Raw genomic sequence first — 24,958 nt, 5'->3', positions numbered from 1 at the left:
TAGAGAGAAACCTTACAATTACTCTCTAGTACTTAAAACATTAAACTAAGATAGTTAGAAACATTGGTAAAGGTCAAAAAACAATGTCCAAATTTTCTCTTGTTAACTGTAAGAATATGATATTTTCGTGAGTTCCTAGCACACAAGTACGAAGACATATCTGGGCCACCTCTGAGTTTGGAGTGCCAGACAACGATGCGGAGGCAGGAGGCTGACTTTCCTTGAAGTTTTTGCCTCAAATACCGCCATCACGCAGGTGTGCGTGACACACACCTATAGTCCCAGCTTGGAGGGTAGATGTAGGAGATCAACCAAAAGCTCAAGGACATACTTCACTACAGACCTCAGGCTAGCCAGGGCTACATGAAACCCTGACTTTGAAAAAAAAAAAGATGTCCAAGACTGGAGGATTCCTGGATAAAGTGCTTTCCATGCAGTTGTGAGGATTAGAGTTCAGATCCCAAGAACCAACATAAATGAGTGGATGTGGTGGCCACAGAGCTTAACCATAGAGCTCAGAAAGTAGAGACAAGGCATCCTTGGAGAATTTGGCTAGCCTAGACCCCATCAGCAAGATCTGGGTTCAACTGAGAGGCCTGCCTCAATAATGGTGTCTAGAAATCAAGGAAAACTCCTGCTGACACCTTCATGCAGCCACACACATGAGCAGGCTCACGAATTACACACATACACACACATACACAACTGAGTTTAAGGACAGCCTGGGCACAGAATAAGACACTGTTAAAAATAAGCAAGGCAAACAAACAAGCCCAAGTCCTTTAGAGGTAGAAATTAATTGCAAAAATTCCATACGTCCTTGTGATACTTAGCCCAAATGAGTCTCCTCAGACACTCAGGACCCAAGCTTCGATCAGCCTTGCTGAATCAAGCACAGGTCTTCCTTCCTTAGTACCACAAAGATAATTTTAAAATCATCCCCTGACACTTGCTACTGGTAGCTATGTAGAAAATTCTGAGTCTAGTGTCATGATAAAGAACATCCATGTTATAGCCAGCCTGCCAGGGTTCAAGTCTCAGCTTTATTCCTGTCCTCATTTCTTTAAGGAAGAGACTGAAAAGGTAGCTTGCTGGGGACTTCAGGGATGGCCGAGCAGCTAAGAGCACTTGCCGGGCAATCGTGATGACTAGAGCTTAGATCCCAGCACCTCCACAGTAAATCAAGAATCTTACAAATGTCTTTAATTCCAAAGTCCTCTTCCTGCCTCCACATGCACGCACACACACACAGAGACACACACAGAGGCAGAGCCTCCTCCCACAGCACATCAATTATTTGACCCTTCCTAGTGGTTTAAAGAGCAGTGCAAACACTCATTTTTTAAAACATAATAAATCATAAAAAGATGATAGAATTTCATTAGGCACACAAATGCAGACATCTACATCCTGAGTATTTTCTTGGCCCTGTACCTGAACATGTGCACTTCATAAAACACACCATGAACATCTGGTGGAGTACCACACGCTGCTGCCTCTCAGGCAGCCAAGAAAAACAGGCAGCAGAAGACCACAAGGAAACAGATAAGGGTAAGTACTCTGGAAGTCAGCCAGAGCTTGAAGACTCTTAGGCTCAGAGTACTGAAGCATGTTTCCAGGCTCAAGCTGCAAGACTGCTCTGGTACCCATACGGTCCTGGCAAGTGGGCTTTTATACTTTCTTCCTTCCTGGTGCTCCTTCTCTGCAAACAAAGGAGGAACAGCATCCCTGAAACCTGACCCCAATCCAATGACTACCTCCATTCAGAGAACAGAAGAATAACCCAAAGTCATTCCTGGTCGGGGCAGAAGGCCAACGTGCAATTGTTGAGCCACCCCCTGAGCAGCAAGGATCTTGGCTGTGGATCAGCTCGAAAAGCCACTGTTCTCCACGCCTCCGCACAGGTGGCACAAGCTGCCACGGCTGCTCAGGCATGACTTTCCCCCCCTCTCTGTCCTTTAATTTTCTCATAACCTGGCGGAGAACTAAAACCGAAAACCTAAAAAGGCGCCCAGCATACACAAAACAGGCTGGGAAGGGGAGCAAGAACTGATGTCAAGACTTTCCACGGGATTTCCTCAGCCACGGAGGGGCCCTGTGGCACACTAACAGGCCAACCTGCAGTCAGTCGCCCTTCAGCAACAGCAAGAGTCACGAAGAACTAAGGATCTGGGGCTGGAGAGAGAGCGCCACAGTTAAAGGCTGTTGCTGCCCATGCAGAGGACCCTGATTCAGATCCCAGCACCCATGTCAGGTACCTCAAATAATTCCACTCCAGGGAATCTGATGCCCTCTTCTAGCTTCTGCAGGCACCCACATATATGGCATATAGTCACACAGATAAATAAGTAAATAAACAAACAAACAAATAAATAAATAAATATCCTTTAAAATAAATTTTAAAAGCAAAATCTAAGGACTGACCAGTAACTGTCCCAACTATGGTGAAGGCTACTATTTGATTTTTGAAACAAACAGGTGTTAGCTGGGCATGGTGGCATACCTATAACCCCTACACTAAGGACAGTAAGGCAGGTGGTTACAAATGAGGCCAGCCTGGGCTACATAGCAAAATCCTACCCCTGCCCTCTCCCCTCTTGAACCCAAAAATTAAAATGTTTTATATAAAATCCTTTTTGTTATGGCTGATTTCTTTCTTTTTTTCCCTTTGTATTTTGTATTTTGTTGTTTGTTTGTTTGTTTGTTTGTTGTTTCATTAAGTGAAGCTATGTCTATGAGGGGAAAGACTGTGATGCCCAGGGGTTTTGGCTACATGCTGCTGTCTTTAAGAGTAGTCTTTTCCTAATCCTGGAAACACAGTTTCCTTCCCCTCTTCTAAGAGCTAAGCTGTGGTTGCATTGCTGTTCCTAGTGTGCAGTTTCTAACGCAGAGATTGACCACATCTGCCAACTCTTGGATTCCACACCATGGGATCCCAGAGTCTTTCTGTGGAGACCTCTAGAGCAGGCCTTCCCTGTCAACTTCCTCATGTAACTGACTCTCGGTCTACAGCCCTTCTTCTCCAAAGCTCTACCTTCCTGTCCTTGGGGAAGAACTCTGCTCAGCTGAGTGAATCACGTAAAGCCTCATGGATCCAGATGCCCCCTCACTTTTTTAAAGTTAGTATTTTATGTGTACAGGTGTTTTGCCTGTACGATATGTCTGTGCACCATGTGCCTAGTGCCCAGAAACTAAAAAGAGCACGGGAGCTCCGAAAACTGGGGTTATACATAGTTTTGAGCCACCATGTGGATGTCAGGAATTGAACCTGGGTCCTCTGCAAGTGCAGCCAGTGCTCTTAAACACAGAAAAGTCTCCAGCTCCCATCACCTTAAAAAAAAAAACAAAAACAAAAACAAAATAAACAAGATCTTGTGTGTACTCCAGGATGGCCTGAAATTAGTTAGTGACCCTTCTGCCTCAGCCTCTCATGTGCTGGGATTATAGGCATGCACCACCTCGCCTGGCCCATCAATATTTTTCAATGCTGCAAATAAAGAACAAAAAAGGAGGGAGATGATGACCACAGCGATAAATATAAACTAAACATCCAAGATCTACCCTAGACAAGAGGAAGACAAGTCCTCAAGCTAACAAGTGTATCAAAGGGAAAGGTGCTTGCCACCAAGGCTGACAACCTTCATTTGTTCTCTGGAACCCACAACACAGCAGGAAACTGGGCCCCACAAGTTCATACATGATCGACAGACAGACCGACAGATATAAAAACAAATGACAATAAAAGATTCAAATATCTAGAATGCTCCTCCCTTTCTTAGAGACCCTTCCCCATAGGGAAGATAACTTTTATCTAAAATTTTAGTCAAGTTTTTAAGAAGCCAAGTGTCTAAGCTTCTTCTGCTTCCTCTAGTCTGGCTGCCCAAGGAACAAGCAGATGGGTCTTTGACCAGGAGGTAGAGCCAGAGAGTTGAGGGAGGTTCAATGGGGGGATCTGGATAAGAAATCAAGAGGTACTGGAAGCCTGGAAGGAGGATTTAGAAGAAGCAGAGCCTCCAGCTAAACATCTACATGCTGACCTCTAGGCCAGGGTGGGCGATGACTGGATGGTGTGCTAGTGATGGGTGATAGTCATGTCTGATATGCCATGCCACAATGTTGCTCACCGTAAACCGTCAATACGAGCACTTCATTATCAAGGCATTCTGAAGGAAGGAAGATACAAGAAAAGTGTTCAACACAGGATGAAACCATTCAGAAAACACTAGAAAGCAGAAGTGAATGCCAAGCATCAGGAAATCTGAAAAGGGGTACTAAAGCTACTACACAGGGGATGGGCCTGAGTCCTGTCTTTTCTTTGGGCTTCATGCTAAAGAATTCTTCCATATGCTGTTACATCTCCTACCCTTCACTAAGTTCCCTAGGACAGTCTTGTCCTTGAACTAGCTCAGCAACCATTGCAGGCCTCTAACTTCTCATCCTCCTGCCTCAGTCACCCAAACAGCTGATATCACAGTGGTACAGAGTATTATGTACCACTTAAGATTTTTTGATATTTTTTAATTATCAATTGCAGGTGAGGGAGGTAGGGATGTGCATGTGAGTATTGGGTGCCCATGGGTACCAGGTATTAGATCCCCCTAAAGCTGAATATAGGATATAGGCAGTTGCGAGTCACACAATGCCATTACAGGGAACTGAACTCAGGTCCTGTGAAAGAATAGTCTGTGCTCTTAACCAGTGAATCAGCCTGATTTTCAATGTAGCAGACAGTGCTGGAGGACTTGAGAATAGTCAATGCTCTGTTAGGACATCTATTCCCTACATAAAACATCCTACTATGCCTTGCCAGAAAGATTCAACATGTGACCAGGATTTGTGATGACTTAATATCTCTTCAAATCTCAGACCAAGCTGGTCCAGAATCAAGAGGAAGAGGAAAAAACAATGGATTTAAGACCCAGTAAACTAGGTACTAGAGGGATGGCTCAGTGGTTAGAAGCACTGGGTGCTCTTGCAGAGGACACAACACATTGGCTCACAAACATTTTAACTCTAGTTCCACAGTCTCCAAGGCCCTCTTCTGGCTTTCTCAGGAACAGGCATGCAAGTGGTACAGACATACAGACATGCAGAAAAACATCCATATCTATGAAATAAAACTAAAGCAGCGACTAACTGCCACCCTGCTCTCTGGAGGGACAATCCATCCCCATGGTTATTTATATTCTAACAGGTGTTAGCTCACCTAGACACCCAAGGTACTTCCCTCACTCATCAAATAGCTTGTAGGGTACCAGCCCCTTGATTTCAACCCGTAAGCTTACTCAAGTCTCTGGTCTTCAAATCCACACTGCTATTTCAAATAGCACATACCTGAAGTTGAATGCTCTACCAAGGAGACTAATTTTAGAGACACTTCAAAACATTCACACTTCTTCTGCTGCCAGAGAAAGGAGAAAAACACCACAGGCACACAGGTCAGAAATGCCCGGGCTGCTCTCCAAAGCGTACATGGAGAGAATGACATATTTGTAACAGTGACTTCCCTCCCTTTCTCATTATAAAAACCAGAACATCCCAGAGCCTCCAGAGAGGACTAAAACTCAGGCAGGATACGCTCCTCAGCAGCCGAGCAGCAAGTGGAGAAAGAAGCCGATAAAACTGCGTTGTGTCAAAGCCACTCTACTCCGAGAGTATAAACAGATTCCACCACTTTGCTTAAAATGTGAAATAAGTCCCACACACTGTCCTCTGATCTCTACATATGCCCTGGCATGCACATACATGTGCAAATGTGCACACAAGTTTATTTAAGAGGCTAAATATATGGCTCAGTGGTTAACAACACTGAGCTGCTTTTCAGAGATTCAGGTTCAATTCCCAGCATCCCAGCTAGAAGCTAACAAACTTCTGTAACTCCTGTTCCAGAAAATCCAACACCCTCTTCCTGCCTTAGTGCAGATATACATGCAGGCAAACCAGCTATACTCATAAAATAAATGATACTATTTTTATGCCCACTTTGGTGAAATTTAGTCTATTTCATTCTTTGTCTTTTGTATGACCTTCTAAAAGCAACTACACTTATGATTTTGTGTAGATATCAATAAAATAAATGTGTACTTTGAAATTATAGGGTTGGGCGTGGTAGTGCACACCTACAATCTTAGCAATTTGGGGAGCTAAAGAGGAAGAAAGAGTTCCACGCCAGCCTGGTCTCTACGGCAACAACTTGTTACAATGAGTAGGGACCAGGTCCTCAGAGGACCACGATGAAGCTCTCACAGACTCCTGGTCTGCACTTCCTAACACTTGGACCTCTCGTAGCAGAGTGTTAAGGAGCCGGTTTTACAACTTCTTCTGGCTTTTCAGTAACCACTCATCACTAGACAGATTTAAGAGATAACTAAAAGTGCCAGTCACAGTGACTGAGGCTGGGATTCAGGGCTAGCCTAGGCTAGGCTAGGCTACACAGTGAGTTCCAGGCCACACTGGGCTACAGAGGAAGACTATTTCCACAACAATCAGGAGTAAAACAGCAGCAGAACCAGAAGGACAAAAATATTCTCTTAGGGCCCAGAAACACCGCTTGCCAGCTCCAGTGAGTTCCTGGCTTTCGTCCCTAGAACATCCTGCAGCCAACAGCAGTTCCAGCCAGAGCTGGTCCACCATCTGCGACTGCCTTTCACAGTCACAGCAGAGTGGGGAGAGCAGTCTCAGGCAGCAGGCTGGGCTTGGCTAGCTCCTCTGCACACCGGCCAGGGCAGCCGGGGCTGCAATATGACATTCAAAGCACCTCTATCTAGTACAGGACAAGGAAGATCCACACACAGCCTCCTGCCTAAGTAGCCAGACAAGCAGTAATGATGGGGTCTATTACAACTGTCCATGGCGAGAGGCGCAGGGTGTGTGTACGCGAGTGCACAACACAAACTCACTCCATAGCCCACACACGACATGACCTTGAGTTACGTTTATCTCAAAAACTTCCGGCTCTCATGAGCTTCTGTTGTAACTGGGCCCACTATAGATGCCAGATGCACACTCAGCAAGCCCATTTATTGTAATATTTTTCAATGCTAAAAGAAATGCCCAAAGCTAAAATAAAACACTACAACAATTCTAACTCAAAACAGGACCTAACTTGTGCTTCTTCAACTCAATTCTCAAGTCTGCTGGGTCTTCTGGAGCCTGGGAGGTGGCTCAGTGGGTGAAGACCCTGGCCCCAGAGTCCTACATGATGGAAGCAAAATACTTCCAAAGTTGTTCTCTGACCTCCATAGAAGAGCCATAGAAGGCTCAAGCATGGCTTCATAACCCAGGCTGCCCCCCAAACTCCCATTCCCCTCTTGACTAAGCCTCTCAAACTGCTGGAACCTTCACCTCAAACTGGCATTTGGAGTTGGGTGCAATGTGTGTACCCTACAGAACCAGCTACCTGCCCCGTGGGCTGACACGGAGGGTTTCTTAAGCCCTGACCTGTGTCCATGCTAGATACCAGCAGTGTAACTGTGAACAGGCTCCTCCTTCCATGTGTCCCAGCCTGGCCTGGCAATAAGACCTCTCTCAAAAAAAATAGACAAAAACATTGGCATTTTGTTCACTGCTATACTATATCATTGGAAGTTTTTCTTTTTCCTTCCTTCCTTCCTTTTCTTCCTTCCTTCCTTTAAAAGACAATGTCTTATTCTGTAGCCCAAGCTGTCCTGGAATTTATTATTAATAGGCTGAGTTGGACTCTAACTCACAGCAGTCCTCCTGCTTCAGCTTCCTAAGTGCTGGGATTACAGACATGAGCCATCACACTGGCATTCTCTATAGATGAAGAGATGGCTCAGCAGTTAAGAACAAGTACTGCTCTTATCTTACAGAGGACACAAACTCAGTTCCCAGCTCTCTTGTCAGGCAGATCACAACTACCTGTTAAGGGACCTGATGCCCTTTTCTAACCTTCTCAGGTACCTGCACTCATGTGCACATACCCACACGGACACATACAAATACATATACACATAATTTTTTAAAAATAATAAATCTTTTTTAAAAACTTTATTCAGCCCAGGGACGTAACTCTCAGTAGTTACTGGGACCAAAGACCAGATCTCAGCATCCACATTGGGTAATTTATGACTGCCCTTAATACCAGCTACAAGGGATCCAATAACCTCTCTTCTGACCTCTGAAGGTACCCACACATGCACACACATGCACATACATAAATAAAAAAATGAAATCTTAAGAAAAGAGAGCCAGGCAGTGGTGGCGCATGCCTTTAATCCCAGCACTTGGGAGGCAGAGGCAGGCGGATTTCTGAGTTCGAGGCTAGCCTGGTCTACAGAGTGAGTTCCAGGACAGCCAGGGCTACACAGAGAAACCCTGTCTCAAAAAACAAACAAAACAAACAAACAAACAAAAAAAAAAAAAAAGAGAGAAAATATGTCTGGAGAGATTGCTCAACAGTACTCTTCCAGAGAATCAGAATTGGTTCTCAGCACCCACATGAAAGCTCACATTAATAGAGATTTAACTTTTTTAAAACGATTGTGTATTTTTACCTTATACATATGAGTGCTCTATCTGCATATATGCCTGCACGCCAGAAGAGAGCATCAGGTCCCATTACAAATGGTTATGAGCCACCATATTCAGCTGTGGATTGGACTCAGGACCTCTGGAAGAACAGACAGTGCCATCACTCCAGTCCAGAGATTTAACTTTTTAAATTAAGATTTCTCAGAATCTCTCACATCCCTATGAACGGTGCCTGGCATGCTTTACTCTAGTTCTAGTCCTGTCAACTCCTAATCCCCCAAGGTAGCTCCACCATCACTCTCTCAGTGAGCAAAGGTTAGCCTCCTCCCTCACCAATGTGAGGCAGAGCACAGAGCCAAGGTGAGAGCTCTACTAAACAGTTAACTTAAACACAGTTTCGGATTTTAGAAAGCTAACAATACAGGGCTGGGAGACAGCTCAATCAATAGTAAAGTGCTTTCAATGCAAGTGTGAGGAACTGAGCTTAATAATACATAGTACAGTGCTAACAGAAAGTCACCATGGTGGCTTGTACTTGGAATCCCAGCTCTGGGGAGACAAGATGATTCCTGGAGCTCAATAACCAGCAAACTTAGCTTAACTGAGAAGTTTCAAGAAAGTGAGACCCTGTTTCAAAAAAGGGGAGTTCTAGAGAAAACTCAGTGGTTGAGAGCACTGGTTGTTCTTGCAGAAGACCTGGGTTCCACTCCCAGAACCTTCGTTACAGAAGATCCAGCATCCCCCTCTGACCTCTAAAGGCCCCATGTACACATGTGGTGCTCATACATACATACACCTATACTCATAATTAAAAAATTAAGTCTTAAAAAAAGATAGATGAAGCCTGAAGTTATTAATGACACCCAAGGCTGACTTTTGGCTTCCAGATACATAGATGGGTTCAAACACACAAGCACATACACATACCAAAATAAGAAATAATGCATGAAATACATGGGACACAATTCGAAAAAAAAAAAAAAAACGAACAATTACAGGTAACTTTGGGCTAATTGTAATCTGTTGTTTGTTCGAGTGATCAATGCTCCCAACATTTAAGCTGCATGTGACAGGAAGATACCGCACCCCCAGCAGTTCCTGTTATCAATTCTACACAATCATCCTCACTCTTCACCTGGCAGAGAGGCCCTAAATCAAAGTGTAGATGATATGAGTACCCTAGAGTTGTTATCGCTGGTGTCTTATGACTCGAATCCTATGAGCTTTAGCAGGGAGAAGGGGAGGGAGATAGCAGCTCACCAGCATCTATCCTGGGCAGGCCTGGGACACCCTTTGGAGACCAGGCTGGACTTGTCTTGCACTGATCATTCAATCTCTGCACCCGGAGTACAAGACTGAGAATGTGAGCCACCACACTGGTTATCCAGAGGGTTTCACAAGGCTACACAGGACAGGAGAGTCTTCACAATACTGAACTAGCATGAAAATTGAAAGAAGGTAGAATTCAACAGCCCTGAACAGCTAAAATGGCTCCATTTAGCTGTTTGGCTCCATTGGTGGTGGTGCTGGCCATCAAAACGAAATCATAGTAAAGTGGGTTGATTTTTTGTTTTTTAAAATCTAGCAGGGTATAGTGGCATACATTGCATATTTGTGACAGTAGTTGTTCAAGGCCAGCCACTGAAGGCTGCATAGGGAGTCCCAGTCGACACAGCCAAACCATGTCTGGATAAAGAAAAAGCACACCTTTAGCACAGCAGTGGTGGCGCATGCCTTTAATCCCAGCACTTAGGAGGCAAAGGCAGGCAGATTTTGAGTTTGAGGCCAGCCTGGTCTACACAGTAAGTTCCAGGACAGCCATGGCTACACAAACAAGCCCTGTCTCAAAAACAAAACAAAACCAACAACAACAAAAAAGAAGCAAAACAAAAACATCTGAATAATTCCTGAGGAACATACCCAAAGCTGACCTCTGGTAAGCGCACACACTTGAGGCATACAAACATACACTCACTCACACTCGGCACTCACATGGGCAAATAGGGCAAAGGAATAATTAACAAGTTAGCAGACAGATAACAACATCAGATCAAGTGCTCAAATTCAATATCCAGTGAAGGTGCCTGGTATAGCCCAAATTAGAGCTTGTAAAGCTAACACCATCAAATCAGAGATGTGTGTCCAGCTGACTGCCTGGGGAAGCTGAACCACTGACTTCCCACTGTAGCCACTTGACCATGGAATAGACATAGGAACATTTGGTGGAAATGGTTCACTTTCTGGCTGTCCTGCCATACATGAGCACCTGATCTGATGTTTCCTGTCTGCTACTTCTTGGTTACTTGTTATTTATTTCTTTGCTTGCTACAACATTCTTTTTTGTTTGTTTGTTTGTTTGAGATAGGGTTTCTCTGTATAGCCCTGGTTGTCCTGGAACTCACTCTGTAGACCAGGCTGGCCTCAAACTCAGAAATCCACCTGCCTCTGCCTCCCAAGTGCTGGGATTAAAGGCACGCGCTACCACTGCCCAGCTTACACAATATTCTTAATAAATTGACTCATTCAAAATCAAAAGCACAGCTTTTCTACAGAACACACACAGGCAAGCACACACATTCTAGGAAGGAAGGAAGGAAGGAAGGAAGGAAGGAAGGAAGGAAGGAAGGAAGGAAAGAAATAAGAGAGAAGGAAGGAGGGAGAGAGGGAGGGAGGGAGGGAAGAAGGGAGGGAGGTAGGTAGGTCTAGATATATAATCTCAAATTCAACAGTGTAAGAAACTAGGCTGTTTTTCTCAGGAAAAGAGACAGCTCAAGTCAGCAAAGAGGTGCCTTGAAACTATGTTCAGTATCTTTAGAGCCAGTGGATGCAATTTCTGTGACACTGAAGACAGAAGCCAGACAAGTGGATGGCATCTCTGTATGAGGGGGAAATCTCCCAATACTCAGACCTGGACAGCAATGGAAGAGCTCGCTCTATGCTTGGGGGAGAGCTATCAGCTGCCTCAGGAGGAAGCAACTGTAAAATGGCCACTTGGGCAGAATGACCCAAAAATCCCTTCCAATTCTAAGACATTAAAGAAAGTGAATACTTAAAACTTACCAGGTTCATTGCTATGCATACTGTTTAGTTCCTAAGAACTCTGGAAACCCAAAACAAAACTCAGTGGAAAAGAGATTTTGTACTTCCTCCAAGCTGCAGACTTCATTTTCCTAAAACTAAAGGACTGGCGTTGACGCCAAGCCAAAAACCAACCTTCCTTCGGAAAAATAAAAGAATGTTATCTAAGATAACTGTGGGTAATATCTGAGTTATCCACAGCTACTACTTAAGGAAAAATCCTGGAACTAGACCACATACATATTCAATCCACACTGGCTGTTCTAATCAAGAATAGCCACTTTCTTTAAGAAGACTAATATCCAAAATAAGAATGGAATGAACCATTTTAACATAGTGGGGAAATCTGAACTGATGGGTTTTCTAGTGTAGATACAGTCATAAGCACTGGAAGGCAAGTTCTATAAACCCAAACCACTTTAAACCACCAGGAGGCAAAAAACAAAACTCAAAGTTTCCATGTTGGCACTGTGCAGTGGATCCTCAATGCTGGTAAGAATGTAAAACAGAGCAAGACCAGCACTGTGGAGGCAGAGGCAGATCTAAGTAAGGCCAGAACCGTGTCACAAGAGGTACTGGATGATTGACAGAGACTAGACTTGAGATGGGTATGGGCTACCTGCTAATGGTCAGAGTCTGAGATCAGGACAACATTATGACTAGGTGCTGAGCGACATTACGGCTGTAACAGACTGAATGCTATGTGGCTTGTGTACATCTCCAGAGGCACTTTTCTTTTGGGTTTTTGTTGTTGACTTGTTTTGGTTTTTGTTGATGTTTGTTCCAAGAAGGGATCTCATAGTCATGCTGGCCTTGAACTCATAATCCTCTTGCTTCACCTTCCACATGTTGATATATTACAGATGCAGGATCCCATGTTCAGCTGGCTTATGTAGAATGTTCAGTAAAGAGCAAACAGAGGACAGGCCTCACATACATGCTAGACAAGCTTGCTGAGCTATGCCCCCACCTATTTATCTTGAAACAGTCTTACAAAATTACATCAGCCAAGACCTCCCATTGTAAACCAGGCTAACCTGGAACTCACTCACATCCTTCTGCCTCTGCCTCTGAAGTTGGCTTGTAGCCTATGCCATTTGTACAGTAGTTTTGTTCTGTGGTGTGGGTCACTGGGGAGTGTGTGGATGTCAGAAGTTAAGTCTCTGCGGCCATCTTGTTTGGAGGCAGGATCTCTTTTGCTACTTGTGCATGTGCTACAACAGCCCCATGAGCTTCCAGGTGAGTTTGCCACCCGCCTGTAGGAGTGTTGGAATTAAAGATGCATGACAGCCACCACATTCAGCCAGTCACTCGGGCTTCTGGGTTCCAGGAATTGAGCTCAAGTCATCATCAAGCTGGCATGGTGTCAAGCAGTGGTGGCACATGCCTTTAATCCCAGCACTTCGGAGGCAGAGACAGGAGGATTTCTGAGTTTGAAGCCAGCCTGGTCTACACAGTGAGCTCCAGGACAGCCAGGGCTACACAGAGAAACCCTGTTCTCAAAAACAAAAAACAAAAAACAAAAACAAACAAAAAAGATGGCATGTCAAGCACTTTTACCTACTGAACCATCTCCCTGACCCTTAATTTGAACATTTTTAAAGGGGCAATTTTACTGTGTGCAAATTTTATCTCAGTAAAGCTGGTTTATATATTAACAGCAACAACAGAAATGAATTTCTTATAACAAGAATCTGACCACTCAAGAAATCTTAAGCTTACTTACGCCATCTGTCTCAGGAACAGAGTAGGCCAGGATCCTCTCCCTTTTCCACACTAAGTTCACTCTACCTGCCAATGTTTGAATACCAGATCTTTCTTCCACTTGGAGCTTAGTTCAAACATTTCAGAAAGGCCTGACTTCAATCTGACCTCGCTGTAGCTCTGTGGTACAATGCTTGCCCATCTTGGATGTAGTGGTCTTTCAGTGACCAGTCATCACTAAGGTACGCTACTTCCTTGATATACTTAACACAGGACATAAAATATAAGAAACAGGGCTGGAAAGATGGCTCAGCAGTTAAAAGCACTCACTGCTCTTCCAGAGGTCCTGAGTTCAATTTCCAGCAACCATATAGTGGCTCACAACCATCTATAATGGGATCCAATGTACTCCTATGGTGAGTCTGAAGATGGCTACAGTGTACTTGTATAAATAAAAATAAATAAATCTAAAAAAAAAAAAAAATAAGAAATGACACTTTACCCTGATATGTCCAAAAGCTCTGAACTCAAATGCTATTAATTAACTTACTATTTAAATGGTGAGAGACTATGACTGAAGTCATTATTAACAACCGAAGGGAACCTGTTACCAAGAGAAGAAAATGAACTAAAGATACAGATGGTATGAAGAAGTCCCAGAAAAGAGCCACCTGTGGTGGGAACAGTGTGAAAAGCTCCAAAACCAAGGCTGAAAACAGATTTAGAAAATGAAAGGCACTCCAGGGAAAGTTAAGGCTGAGCAATGTCCCTGGCCCACCTAGTCACTGACTTCAAAACCCCGCCCACGCACGCACACAACACCAGGCCTCACTGGAACATCATGAGACCTACAACTTGAACCGTAAGCCCGTAAGTTCGAAAAGGTCAGAGAACAAGTTTTGCATGCATGCCTCCGCATGCCGCTGGCACAGCAACTGCTTCAAATGCCTGCTGAAGGAACACTGGACTCCCGCAATATTGCAAACCTCCCACTGTTACAATGAAGATTCATTTCTACCTCCCTAACACCACAGATGGTTCATTTTAGACCTATTTGGTCTTTTGGGGGATGGGGTACCTTCTTCATAGAAGTATTTAAAAATGTTTTGAGGGTCGAGCGTCTGAAAAAAAAAACTACAAATCTCTAGTCTACCAATCTTGTTTCCTTGTTTCCTGTGACAACAGCCCAAACTGGCCTGAAATTCTCAATCCTCCTGCCTCAGCCTCCTGAGCTCTAGCATCTGGAATACGAGCAATTCTTCTATCCCAACTTTTTACATCTCAACACACTTTTGGAGAGCTAAGTTGCTATGATTTTCTGCCACCTGCTGTGCTTGTCAAATGTATCCCCTACGCCTAAGATTTAAGATAATTGCCAATGACAATCTTTAAAGGTGAGGTTTCTAAAGGTATTAGCTCATGATCTCCCTTGAGAATGAGCTTATCTTGCCTATTACAAAAGGTACGAGGGCTGGGGTTATAGCTCAGTTATAGTTTATAGTTTATCAGTTTAACTGTATAGTTTAGTTACAGTTTAAGGATGAGAGAAACAACTTACAGTTTGGGCATGGTGTCATAGCCTGTAATCCTAGTACTCAGTGAGAAGCTGAGGCAGGAGGATAAATTATTAAAGCTTACCTGGGGTCTCCCTGGTCAGACAATGTCAAAAACAAAAGGGCAGGCAGTCAGCATGATGGCTCAGAAGGGAAAGGCACTTGCCACTAAGTCTGATGACTGACCTATTATTGCTCCATCCCTGAAACCCACACAGCACAACTGACTCCTCCTATAAACTGTTCTCTGACCTCTGAGTGCACAACCACCCCACACAAATATATATAAGTTTTCGAAAACAGCAGCAACAAAAAGCTTTAAGCAGCATTTAGCAAGACCTCCCACTTCATCCCTTTAGCATAAGTGCTCAGAGAGCCAGCCCAAATCACAGATCCTCACAATGCCTTGTGCTTGGAACCTGCCAGCCTTCACATATGTATGAAATGGCCAGGCAAGATGACACATACCCATGATTTGAGCATGTTAAGAGGCAGAGGCAGGAAGATCCAGTTCATAGCCAGCCTGGGCTATACATTGAGTTACAGACCAGGCCAGTAAGGACTACATAGCAAGACCCTATTTCTGTCTACCTGCTCCATGAAATGTTGAAGTAAATTTCTGTTGCTTTAAACCTCAGTGTGAAACATTTTGTTTTAGCAGACAAACAGATTAAGATACTGTCTCAAAATGGCATTTCTAACCAGGTGAGTGGTAGAAGAATCTAATGTCCAAGACAACCTGGGCTATGGACAATTTTGAGCTGACCAAGGCTATGTGGCAAGATTCAATCTCAACAAAAACAAAAAGGCAGTCAACGGAGCCAATCGATCACAAACTTGAGGGAAACACATTCTACTAGATCCTCCAGTGTCAGGAAGGTAGCATGAGATAAAGAACATGATTCCAGCTGAAGGTGAACCCCAGGTTTGAATGAGTTTCTCTAGCTGTCTGACCTAGGGCAAGTTGCTCAACCTCTGGGGCCATTTGCTTATTTTAGAATTATATAACAAGAACTGCTACTTTGTACACATAGGCAGGTAAATTATAACAGGAACAAAAGAGCCATCCCAGGTCCTGGCAGATGTTATACTCCCTGCAAACTTAGGACCAAGTACCAAGAATTACAAAGCACCAGGCAGGATCCCTGGTCAGTGGTGCAAATAAAAAAAAAATTATATGTCTATTAAAGTACTAAGTCTAGAAAATAATTAACTGTTAGCTTCTTCAGAATCTGATGATCAGGACTAAGGCCACAGTATTTCCACACTAAGCAAATGCTTGCTGCCAGGCCACCTCTCTAGTACAAAAGTTCTCAGGTTTAGAGGTGAGGCTGTTAAAATGTAACATCAACCATCCAAAATGGACCTCTTGAGGCTATACAAATGAGACCTTCTGTACTGTGTCTGAAAGGCCAAACAGAACTAAATGGGGGGGGCACAGAGAGTAACCCTAAAACCTGTTTATCACCTACTTATGCTTTTAAAAACGTCAATTTGCTCAAAGGAAGCCCATGTTTGAATGCCTGACCCATGGAGAAAGCTGAAGAAACTTCATAAGGAAAATAACACTTCCAGGTCTAAAAATCATACATGAAGCAATACAGAATAAAATAACACCATTTAATAATTTGTTTGGCAAATAGGTGGCCAATATATCTTCATAAGCTGTCTATTCTACCCATTTGAACCACAATTTCATGATTATTTGCCATCACTTGAACTCTAGAAAGTTCAAAGTTTCATAAACTGTACTGTATTGCTGGGCAGTGGTGGTGCACACTTTTCTTCCCAGCACTAGGCAGACAGAGAGAGGCAGGTGAATCTGAGTTTGGGACCAGATTAGTCTACAGACTAGTTCCAAGACAGCCAGCCCTGTCTCAAAAATAAACATAAAAATTAAATAAAATAAAAAGAAGAGAATTAAAAAAGAACACCCTACACTGTACTGATTTAAAAGGTTTTAAATGTGTGTTAAGAAGTACACCCCTATGGCAGGTTTCAGATCCTCCAGAGCTAAAATTAAAAGCAGTTGTGAACTGTCCACGTATGCTAGGCAATCAAACTTGGGTCCTCTACAAAAGTAGTTGGTACTCTTTACTGTGGAGCCCTTTCCAGCCTCCGATTCACTACTTTTATGTGTATCTTAAAAACAAAGAATAGGAGCTGAAGGCAAGAGGCATGGAGCAAATGCAGCAACCTGCCTTAGATTTGGGTGTAGCTCAGCTGTAATGCTCAGGCTTAGCATGTGCAGGACACTGTAATGATAAAATAACCCCTTGCTTTAAGAGTACAAATAAAACAATGACCTATAAAGGTGTATCCATGAATCTTTGTGGACAACGGCTGTAGAGGGAGTCCCCGGGTATAATAATTACACCCCATCTTCTGGCAGCTGGTATCATCTGTCAAATTCAGTTCAAGAAACACCTTGGGCTGGCTAGTTCTGTCATCTTGACATAAGCTAGAGTCACTGGAACAGAAGAAGCCTCAGTTGAGAAAATGCCTCCCTAAGATCTGGCTGTTAGTGACTGATATGGAAGAGCCCAGCCCATTGTGGGTAGGGGCGCCCCGGGATGATGGCCCTGGGTTCTATAAAAAGTGGACTGAGAAAGCCAGTAAGCAGCACTTCTTCCTCTCCATCAGCTCCCGCCACCAGGTTCCCGCCCTGCTTTGGTTCCTGTCCAGACTCCCTTTGATGATGAAAAGTGCCCTGGAAGTGTAAGCCGAATGAACCCTTTCCCCCCCCATTTGCTTTTGGTCACGGGGCTTCAGCAGCACAGCAACAGTAACCCTGACTAGGACACACCTCCTCTAAAGTGCTCCCCAACAAGGGCTAGCAAGATAGCTCAGTGGGTAAGTACTTGCCACACAAGTCTGACAGCCTGAGTTTGATCCCCAGAATCCATATAAAGTTGGAAGGTGGGGGGGGGACAACTCTTGATAGTTGTTCTGACCTACACACAGGTGGGCATGCAAACACACACACACACACACACACTAGCAGGGACACATGCACTCAGTGAGAGTAATTGTCTAGATAATAGTAATTGCTTAAAGTGTTCCTTGGCCAGGCATGGAATCCCAATACTCACAAGACTGATGCAGCAAGACTAGAGTCTGAAGCCATCCTAGACTACATTGTGAGTTATAGGCCAACCCAGGCTACAGAGCAAGACCCGGTTAAAAAGGGGTTCCCCAATCCCACCTCCTCTTAAACACTACAAAAGCCATCTTTTTCCTGTGGTCTCTGGAGTGAGGCATTCCTAATTCTCCTGAAGCTGAGCAGCCCTTCAGAGAATCCACCTCCTTTCACTGCTTTTTTCACCCTAAGAGCCACACTGCCCAGGTCAGGACACTCACTGCAAGACACCATTCACTGCTGCCTGCTGGTCTACCAGAAGACTCTAACCCCAATTCCCAGCAAAGGAGGACTAGTTATATCCATAGGTCTCCAGAGTGCAGCCTGAGGACAACTGAGCCTCCAGGAGATGTCTCCAGAGTCCATGAGATCCTCCTTCAACAACTTCTCTGCATGACACCAGCCTTCAACCACTGCAGTATAAACTCAAGAAGCCAAAGGCAACTTTGCATTCTTCCACAAAGCCAGATAGTAGAGACTGGAGCCAGGTCTGGAAGCCAGGCATGATGGCACACACCTATAATCTGAGCATTCTAGAGGATGAGGCAGAAAAACCACAGTTCAAAGCCAGAATGGACTATAAAAGACCCTGTCTCAAAAAACCACATGAAACAAAAAACAAAACAAACATAAAAACCTTAAACTCATAAAGGAAAAGGGAAAATTAAACTGAGATTACAGATAACAAAGAAGACTTAACGACTCAATGAAATGTGCACTAGTAAATTGGATCTTAGATTAGGAAATACATTAGTGGACAAACCAGTGGTATTCAGAGAATGTCTGCAAATTAGGTGATGACACTGTCAATGTAAATTTTACTGAGTTATTTGTTTATGAAAATAACCTATGGAAACAATTTTAAAAAAAACCTCAGCTGGCCCACAGCTTGCCTAGGATGCAGAGCTAGCTCTAGCTTTAATCCCAAGCAACATATAAAATGGAGTGGTGGCCCTGCCTACAGTGCCAGCACCCAGGAGGCTGCAGCAAGATCAGATGTTCAAAATCAGTGGTGTTTGTGGGTTCGAGAGATGGCTCAGAGCATCAAGTCTCTGACAAAAGCTGTGTTTTCAGATTCCCCAAAACCAAGGCTAGACCCAAATATCTGCATACACAGAGCAAGGGATCAAGCCAAGGGCTTCCTGCATGCTAGGCAGGCTACCAACTGAATGTGTTCCATAGCCCAAGAGACTCTTAAAACCTGCCCTTCATCGACCTGGGCCTCATCCTGAGTCTTGCCAAACAAAGGGGAAACTGGAATGCAGCATACCCTAGGAATCTTGGAATGAGCCAAGACCCTGGATAAACCAGAGAAAGTTAACCATTTAAAGTTGCTTTAGATGTAATACTGAACTCTGACTAAGGTCTCCAAACCCCTCTATCCTCAACTCTTGGAAAAATTCACTCTTACATAAGGTGTGCATTTATACTTAATGAGTACCCAAAAGCCTGAGCCCTTTGAACGAGGTCATCTTTTCAGAGAGAATCAGCGCGTAGCCTCATTTCACAGTGTGTGCTAAGAAAATACAAGCTAGTCAGTCCATCTGCAACACCCTGGCAAGAGCTGCAGTTAATATTAATTAAGAGCAGAAACAGGTTCCTTCTTGAACATCTTTTCTTTAGTCAAATCCAAGATGCTTGCTTCCAAATGGAACCCCTCCAATTCTCCTACCCTTGAGACACTAGACTCCAGTATTAAAAGGTGCTTGTTTTTCTAATACCACTGCCTGCCTGACACTTAAAACCAGATCTTCCTATCCTTCAGATAAAACTTAGCAAAGAAAGCTATCACAAAATACCAGAGTTCTTGGGGGCTTTGTAGTGGTTCCTTCTGGACACATTTTTTCTTAGTAGCCCTGTTAATCTAGACCTAGAGACTTCGACCTTCCTTGTCCTAACATTACAGGTGTGTCCCACCAGGCACTCACCCATGCAGTGCTAGGACTATAGCCCACCAGCACTTTGTCCCTGCTGGGCAAGCACCCTACCAACTGAGCTACATTCCCACCCCAAATTGGAACTTTTGATGGGATACATTCTAAACTTTATTTTTTATTTTATGAGCACTGGAGTTTTAGCTGCATGTGCGTCTATATGAGGGTGTCTGGTCTCCTAGAACTGGAGTTATTGATGGTTGTGATCTGCCAGGGGAGTGCTGGGAATTGAACCTGGGTCTTCTGGGAGGGCAGCCAGTGCTGTGGACTCTGAGCCATCTCTGCAGCCCCATGGGATATGTTGTAAAGCTTACTAGCTTTGTGTGTTCATCTATGCACGCGTGCTCACACACACACACACACACACACACACACTTACTTGTGAGTGGGGGTAGAGGGAGCATAACATTCCCTGTGAGAGAACGTATGGCTTAGCTCCTTGAAAGTCCAGGCAAGTCTTCCTATTTCTTCACAGTGTGTGCTAAGAAAATACAAGCGATAGACCTGGGGGCGGGCCCTCAAAGAAGGTATTTGATAAGCCTCAGCCTGAACAGCTCCAGGCAACCTAAGAAAGGCCAAGGGAAAACTACTATCAAGAAGCTAATCTCAAGTCCTTTGTAAGCACTACTCTAACTGAAGCAGGCTAGGTAACTTTTGGTACAACATACAACTTCTGACTGGACTTGTACCTTTAATACTGACAACATGAACACTCGGTGGTGCATTCCAGTTCGGCAGACCCCAGTTTCAGAGGAAGAACGTGCTGTGAGGGGAAAGTGCAACAAGAGGTAACACACTCGTTAAGTTGCTCCTCCTGACACATGCCTATAATCTAGCACCTAGGAAAGTCAAAGGCCAACATAGTTCACACACAGACTTGTCTAAAAAAAAAAAAAAAACAGGTATCGGTCTTCCTTTCACTATAGTCAACGAAGAGCTGATACCATCAGCAGAGTAAGTGCAGAGGAAGGAGATGGACCCTGCAGGGCCATGAGAAGACTTCCCTCTCCAGAGCAGTGAGGTCAGACGGGCCCTTTCCTGCAGAGCAGCTTTTGGCCAGACCGTGGCCTCAGGAGGCAAGCCATGCAGTCAAGAGCCTGCCCAAATCCAGGCTGCGGCAGATGGCCTGAGTTCCTTTCCAATTTAAATTGTCACCAAGATTCCACTTCCTGGGTTTTGCTGGGTTTCATCATCACCTTCAGAGGTCAACTACGAACTGTATGGTCAGAAGGTGTCTTGGCTTCCCTAGAAGGTTAAAAGCAATCCGCAGGGGACAGGGAAATAAAGTGAAAAATGTGATCTTGCTTACAGACAATGGCCCTAAGCCCCTTGCTTAAACCTCTAGAGACGTTCAGTGACATCACACCCAAGTCAACTTGGAACAAGCCAATTTCAAAACAAACTGCAATCTTTCATTTCTAGTTTTTCCCTGGTCAATTATTTTTAAAATTAGTTCATAGAGAGAAATAAAAGGTGATTTCAAAAAGCATTTAAAAGTCGTTTTTACGGCCAGGCAGTGGTGGTGCACATCTTTAATCCCAGCACTTGGGAGGCAGAGGCTGGTGGATTTCTGAGTTCGAGGCCAGCCTGGTCTACAGAGTGAGTTCCAGGACAGCCAGGGCTACACAGAGAAACCCTGTCTCGAAAAACCAAAAAAGTCGCTTTTACTATGAGAAAAAAGGATAGAGGAATGAAGGCATTTAAAAGAATAGAAACATTTCAGGTGATGGTGGTGTATGACTTTAATCCCAACACCTGGGAGGCAGAGGCAGGACAATCTGAGTTTGAGGCCAGCCTGGTCTACAAAATGAGTTTCAGGACAGCCAGGGCTATAGAGAATCAGTCTTGAAAAACCAAAAAGAGTTAAAAAGAGTTAAAAAGAAAGAAAGAAAGAAAATTAAAGTAATGATGGGAGCTAGAGGGATGGCTCAGTGGTTAAGAGAACTGGGTGCTCAAAAGGACCTGGATCAGGAGCCCGGGACCCATGACATGTCAACCATCTGTAACTCCAGTTTCATGGGATCTGATGCCTTCTTTTGACCACTATGGGTACCAGGCATGAATGTGCTTCCTATAGAGATGCAATATCTATACGTGTAAAACAATAAATTAGCCTTTTTAAAAAAGGGAAAACAAAAGACAGCCAAATAAATAAAAAGCTTTCCAAACTCCCAAGTAGAGAAATAAAGCTCTCTCTTATCTTAGAGCCATGTGTGGAAGGAAGCACAGGCCTTTAAACCTTTAAAAAGTAGAGGCAGATGGATTTCCAAGTTTGAGGACAGCCTGACCTACATAGCTAGTCCCAGCATCCAGGTCTACTTGTACAAGGATAACACAAGTCTTCGCCCTCAGGTTCGACAGCAAGCGCAGGAGAGCCTGGGAGACAGCTTCCTTCTCCAGCCTGAGAGAAGCATCATGGAAGTACGAATCTCCTCAACAGGCTCACCTGACCATTAGGCTACCAGACACACATACACTCCCAGCTGCCTCAGCAAGATGGTCACCAACTATATGGAAGTAAATGGTGACTTCAAAAATCAAGTGCACAGCCATTGAGAGAAGCCAGACAGCTGACCTAATACAAGCAGCTACCTCGACTCCCCAATGAAGAAAAAAGGAAGAAGAAGGAGGAGAAGGAAGGGGAGGAAGAAGAGAAGAAAGAAGAGGAAGAGGAGGAAGAAGAGGAGAAAGAAGAGGAAGAGGAGGAAGAAGAGTAAGAGAATGAGGAAGAGGAGGAGGAAGAAGAGGAAGATGAGGAAGATGAGGAAGAAGAGGAAGAGTAAGAGAAGGAGGAAGAGGAGGAGGAAGAGGAGGAAGAGGAAGAGGAGGAGGAGGAGGAGGAGGAGGAGGAGGAGGAGGAAGAGGAGGAGGAGGAAGAAGAAGAGGAGGAAGAGGAGGAGGAGGAAGAGGAGGAAGAGGAGGAGGAGGAAGAAAAAGAGGAAGAGAAGAGGAGGAAGAAGAGAAGAAGGAAGAAGAGGAGGAAGAGAAAGAGGAAGAGGAAGAGGAGGAGGAGGAGGAGGAGGAGGAGGGAGAGGAAGAAGAGGAGGAATGCCTATAGACTAGCCACAGAGGTTCAGTGTAAAACCCTTCATTCCAAAAGGGAACTGCAGAGGATGTTATGAAATAAATGCCCTGGGTATTAAGCTACCTTGACTCAGCTATCTTTCTCTATCCTTACTGGGAGAATCCCAACCCTACACACAACCCCTCCAACTGTATTGCCCCCCTCCCAAACTGTATTCCAAATACTGAAAGTGCATTAGAGAGGAGGGGACCACCTGCATGTAGCTCAGGAGTACAGTGCTTCCCTAGCATTCGCACAGGCATGAAGGTCGATCCTCAGCAGAGAAAAGGGATCTTACTGGGGAGTGGAGTGAACTGTTCTAGTAACTTAACTTAATAAGGCCCTGTCTCAAATCTAAGGGCAGGTGAGGTGGCTCAACTTAATAAGGCCCTGTCTCAAATCTAAGGGCAGGTGAGGTGGCTCAAAGTATAAAAGGCACTTGACGGGAAGCCAGAGGGTCTGAGCTCCACACGCACAATGCTAGGACCACACTCAAATAACAAATAAGATACCGGTTTTGGATGTCGCTCAGTGGTGCCGTACCTGCCTAGATTATTAGAAGGCCTTGTACACATGGATGCTTCCATCTCAGACACGGGTATGTGGGAAAGCACCCCTGAGTATCCAAATAAAGGCTGGCTTTTACAACCTGCTTCAGAGGACTTAAGCAGCCTTTCAGATGCTTCAAGTGGTTGCTTTTAGTCTGCTGTCCAGCATTGTCCTCCACCCACCTGTTTATGATCCTAGGTGCTTCAGAAATACAGACTTACTAACAATTAGCCCATAACAAGCCATAACCACCTCGCACACAAATGAGAACGGAAATAGGGAAGGACCTCATGGGCAACGCGTTTCACAAGGGGGTTGCTAATTACACTCATCTGCATCCCAAGATGGTCTGCGCCCCACAGTAGCTCGCCGATACTTCACCTTCTCTGGAACCGAAGAAGAGGGGAGAAGGGAGGCTCTTGCAAGACTAGGTGATGGGGCGATCTAGACCCCCAACTTCACTGCATCCGCCGAGGGACAACCTCAACAAGGCCACTTGCAGTAAAGCAGAACTCAAAATGCAATCTTCCAGAACAAGTCTCCGCCGGGTCTGCAGGCGGCCAAGCTGGGCTTGAGGAGGCGGGGAGTTAGCAGGGACGGTTTGTCGCGGCCGCCCGCAGCGACCACAGGCCTCTCACCGGCAACGCCGCACTTCGCTCCAGGCTGGAGCGCGCGCGAGGGGCCGTGGGGGAGCGTGCCGCAGAGTCCCAGCGCGCCGGCGGCCGCGACTCCCACAGGTGGGCGGCGCGGTGCTCCGCTCCTCGCCGGGGAGGGCGACCGGCGGCTGAGCAAGGACCACAGCAGGGAGCCCAGGGGCTCTGCTTACGGGAGAAGGCACGAGAGGCCAGTTAGGGTCCCCGCCGAGAGGCTCGCGTTTCCCTCGGCCTGCCGTGCAGGGTCCTCCCCACGCGCGAGCGACCAGGGCAGTCGAAGGCGCTGCCGAGCAGCCTCGGCCTCCTCCGGGCGCGGTTCAGCCGCGCGGGCGGGCTGGCGGGCGGGCAGCCGGCTGCATGCGCCGCGGCACGTACAAGCCCGCACGGGCACACGCGGGCGGGGGCAGGGCGCCGGCGCCGAGGGGACCCGAGCCCACGACCGCCCGGCTCCCGGCCCGACCACCCCGCGGGGACTCGTCTCCACCCTCACTCCCCCGCCTCGGCTCCTCACCCGTGCCGGTCTTGAGGTTCTCCCGCAACAAGTGGCCGCTGGAGAGATGCTGGAGGCCAAAGTTCTGGGCGATTCTTTCGCACACCGTGCCCTTGCCAGAACCGGGTGGCCCGAGGATGACCGCGCGCAGGAGTTTGGAAGCCATGGCTTTGGCGGTGGCCAGGACGGCAGCCCGCGCGCACTTTGCCCGGCGGCCCCTGCCTCAACACCCTCCGCACGCGAGGACTCGCCTGCCACCCCTACAGGGGAAGGAGAGGCTTTAATGACTGCCCCGCCCCCG

At 45.5% G+C, this 24,958-nt stretch overlaps 1 protein-coding gene across 3 annotated transcripts in view; it reads right to left on the bottom strand.

Moving 5' to 3' along the window:
• Ak4 (adenylate kinase 4) overlaps positions 1-24,958 on the bottom strand; it is a 57,730-nt gene that overhangs the window by 32,391 nt on the left and 381 nt on the right. For all 3 annotated transcript variants that reach the window (XM_031377951.1, XM_031377952.1, XM_031377950.1), the window contains exon 2: positions 24,679-24,917. In XM_031377951.1, the coding sequence (XP_031233811.1) occupies positions 24,679-24,823 (145 nt within the window). In that variant the 5' untranslated portion in view covers positions 24,824-24,917. The remainder of the gene's footprint in view (positions 1-24,678; positions 24,918-24,958) is intronic.

Source organism: Mastomys coucha, unplaced genomic scaffold (genome assembly GCF_008632895.1).
Source record: "Mastomys coucha isolate ucsf_1 unplaced genomic scaffold, UCSF_Mcou_1 pScaffold18, whole genome shotgun sequence".
NCBI lineage: Eukaryota > Metazoa > Chordata > Mammalia > Rodentia > Muridae > Mastomys > Mastomys coucha.
Note: the sequence above shows the minus strand (reverse complement) of the source record. Positions and strands in the feature narration are given on the sequence as shown.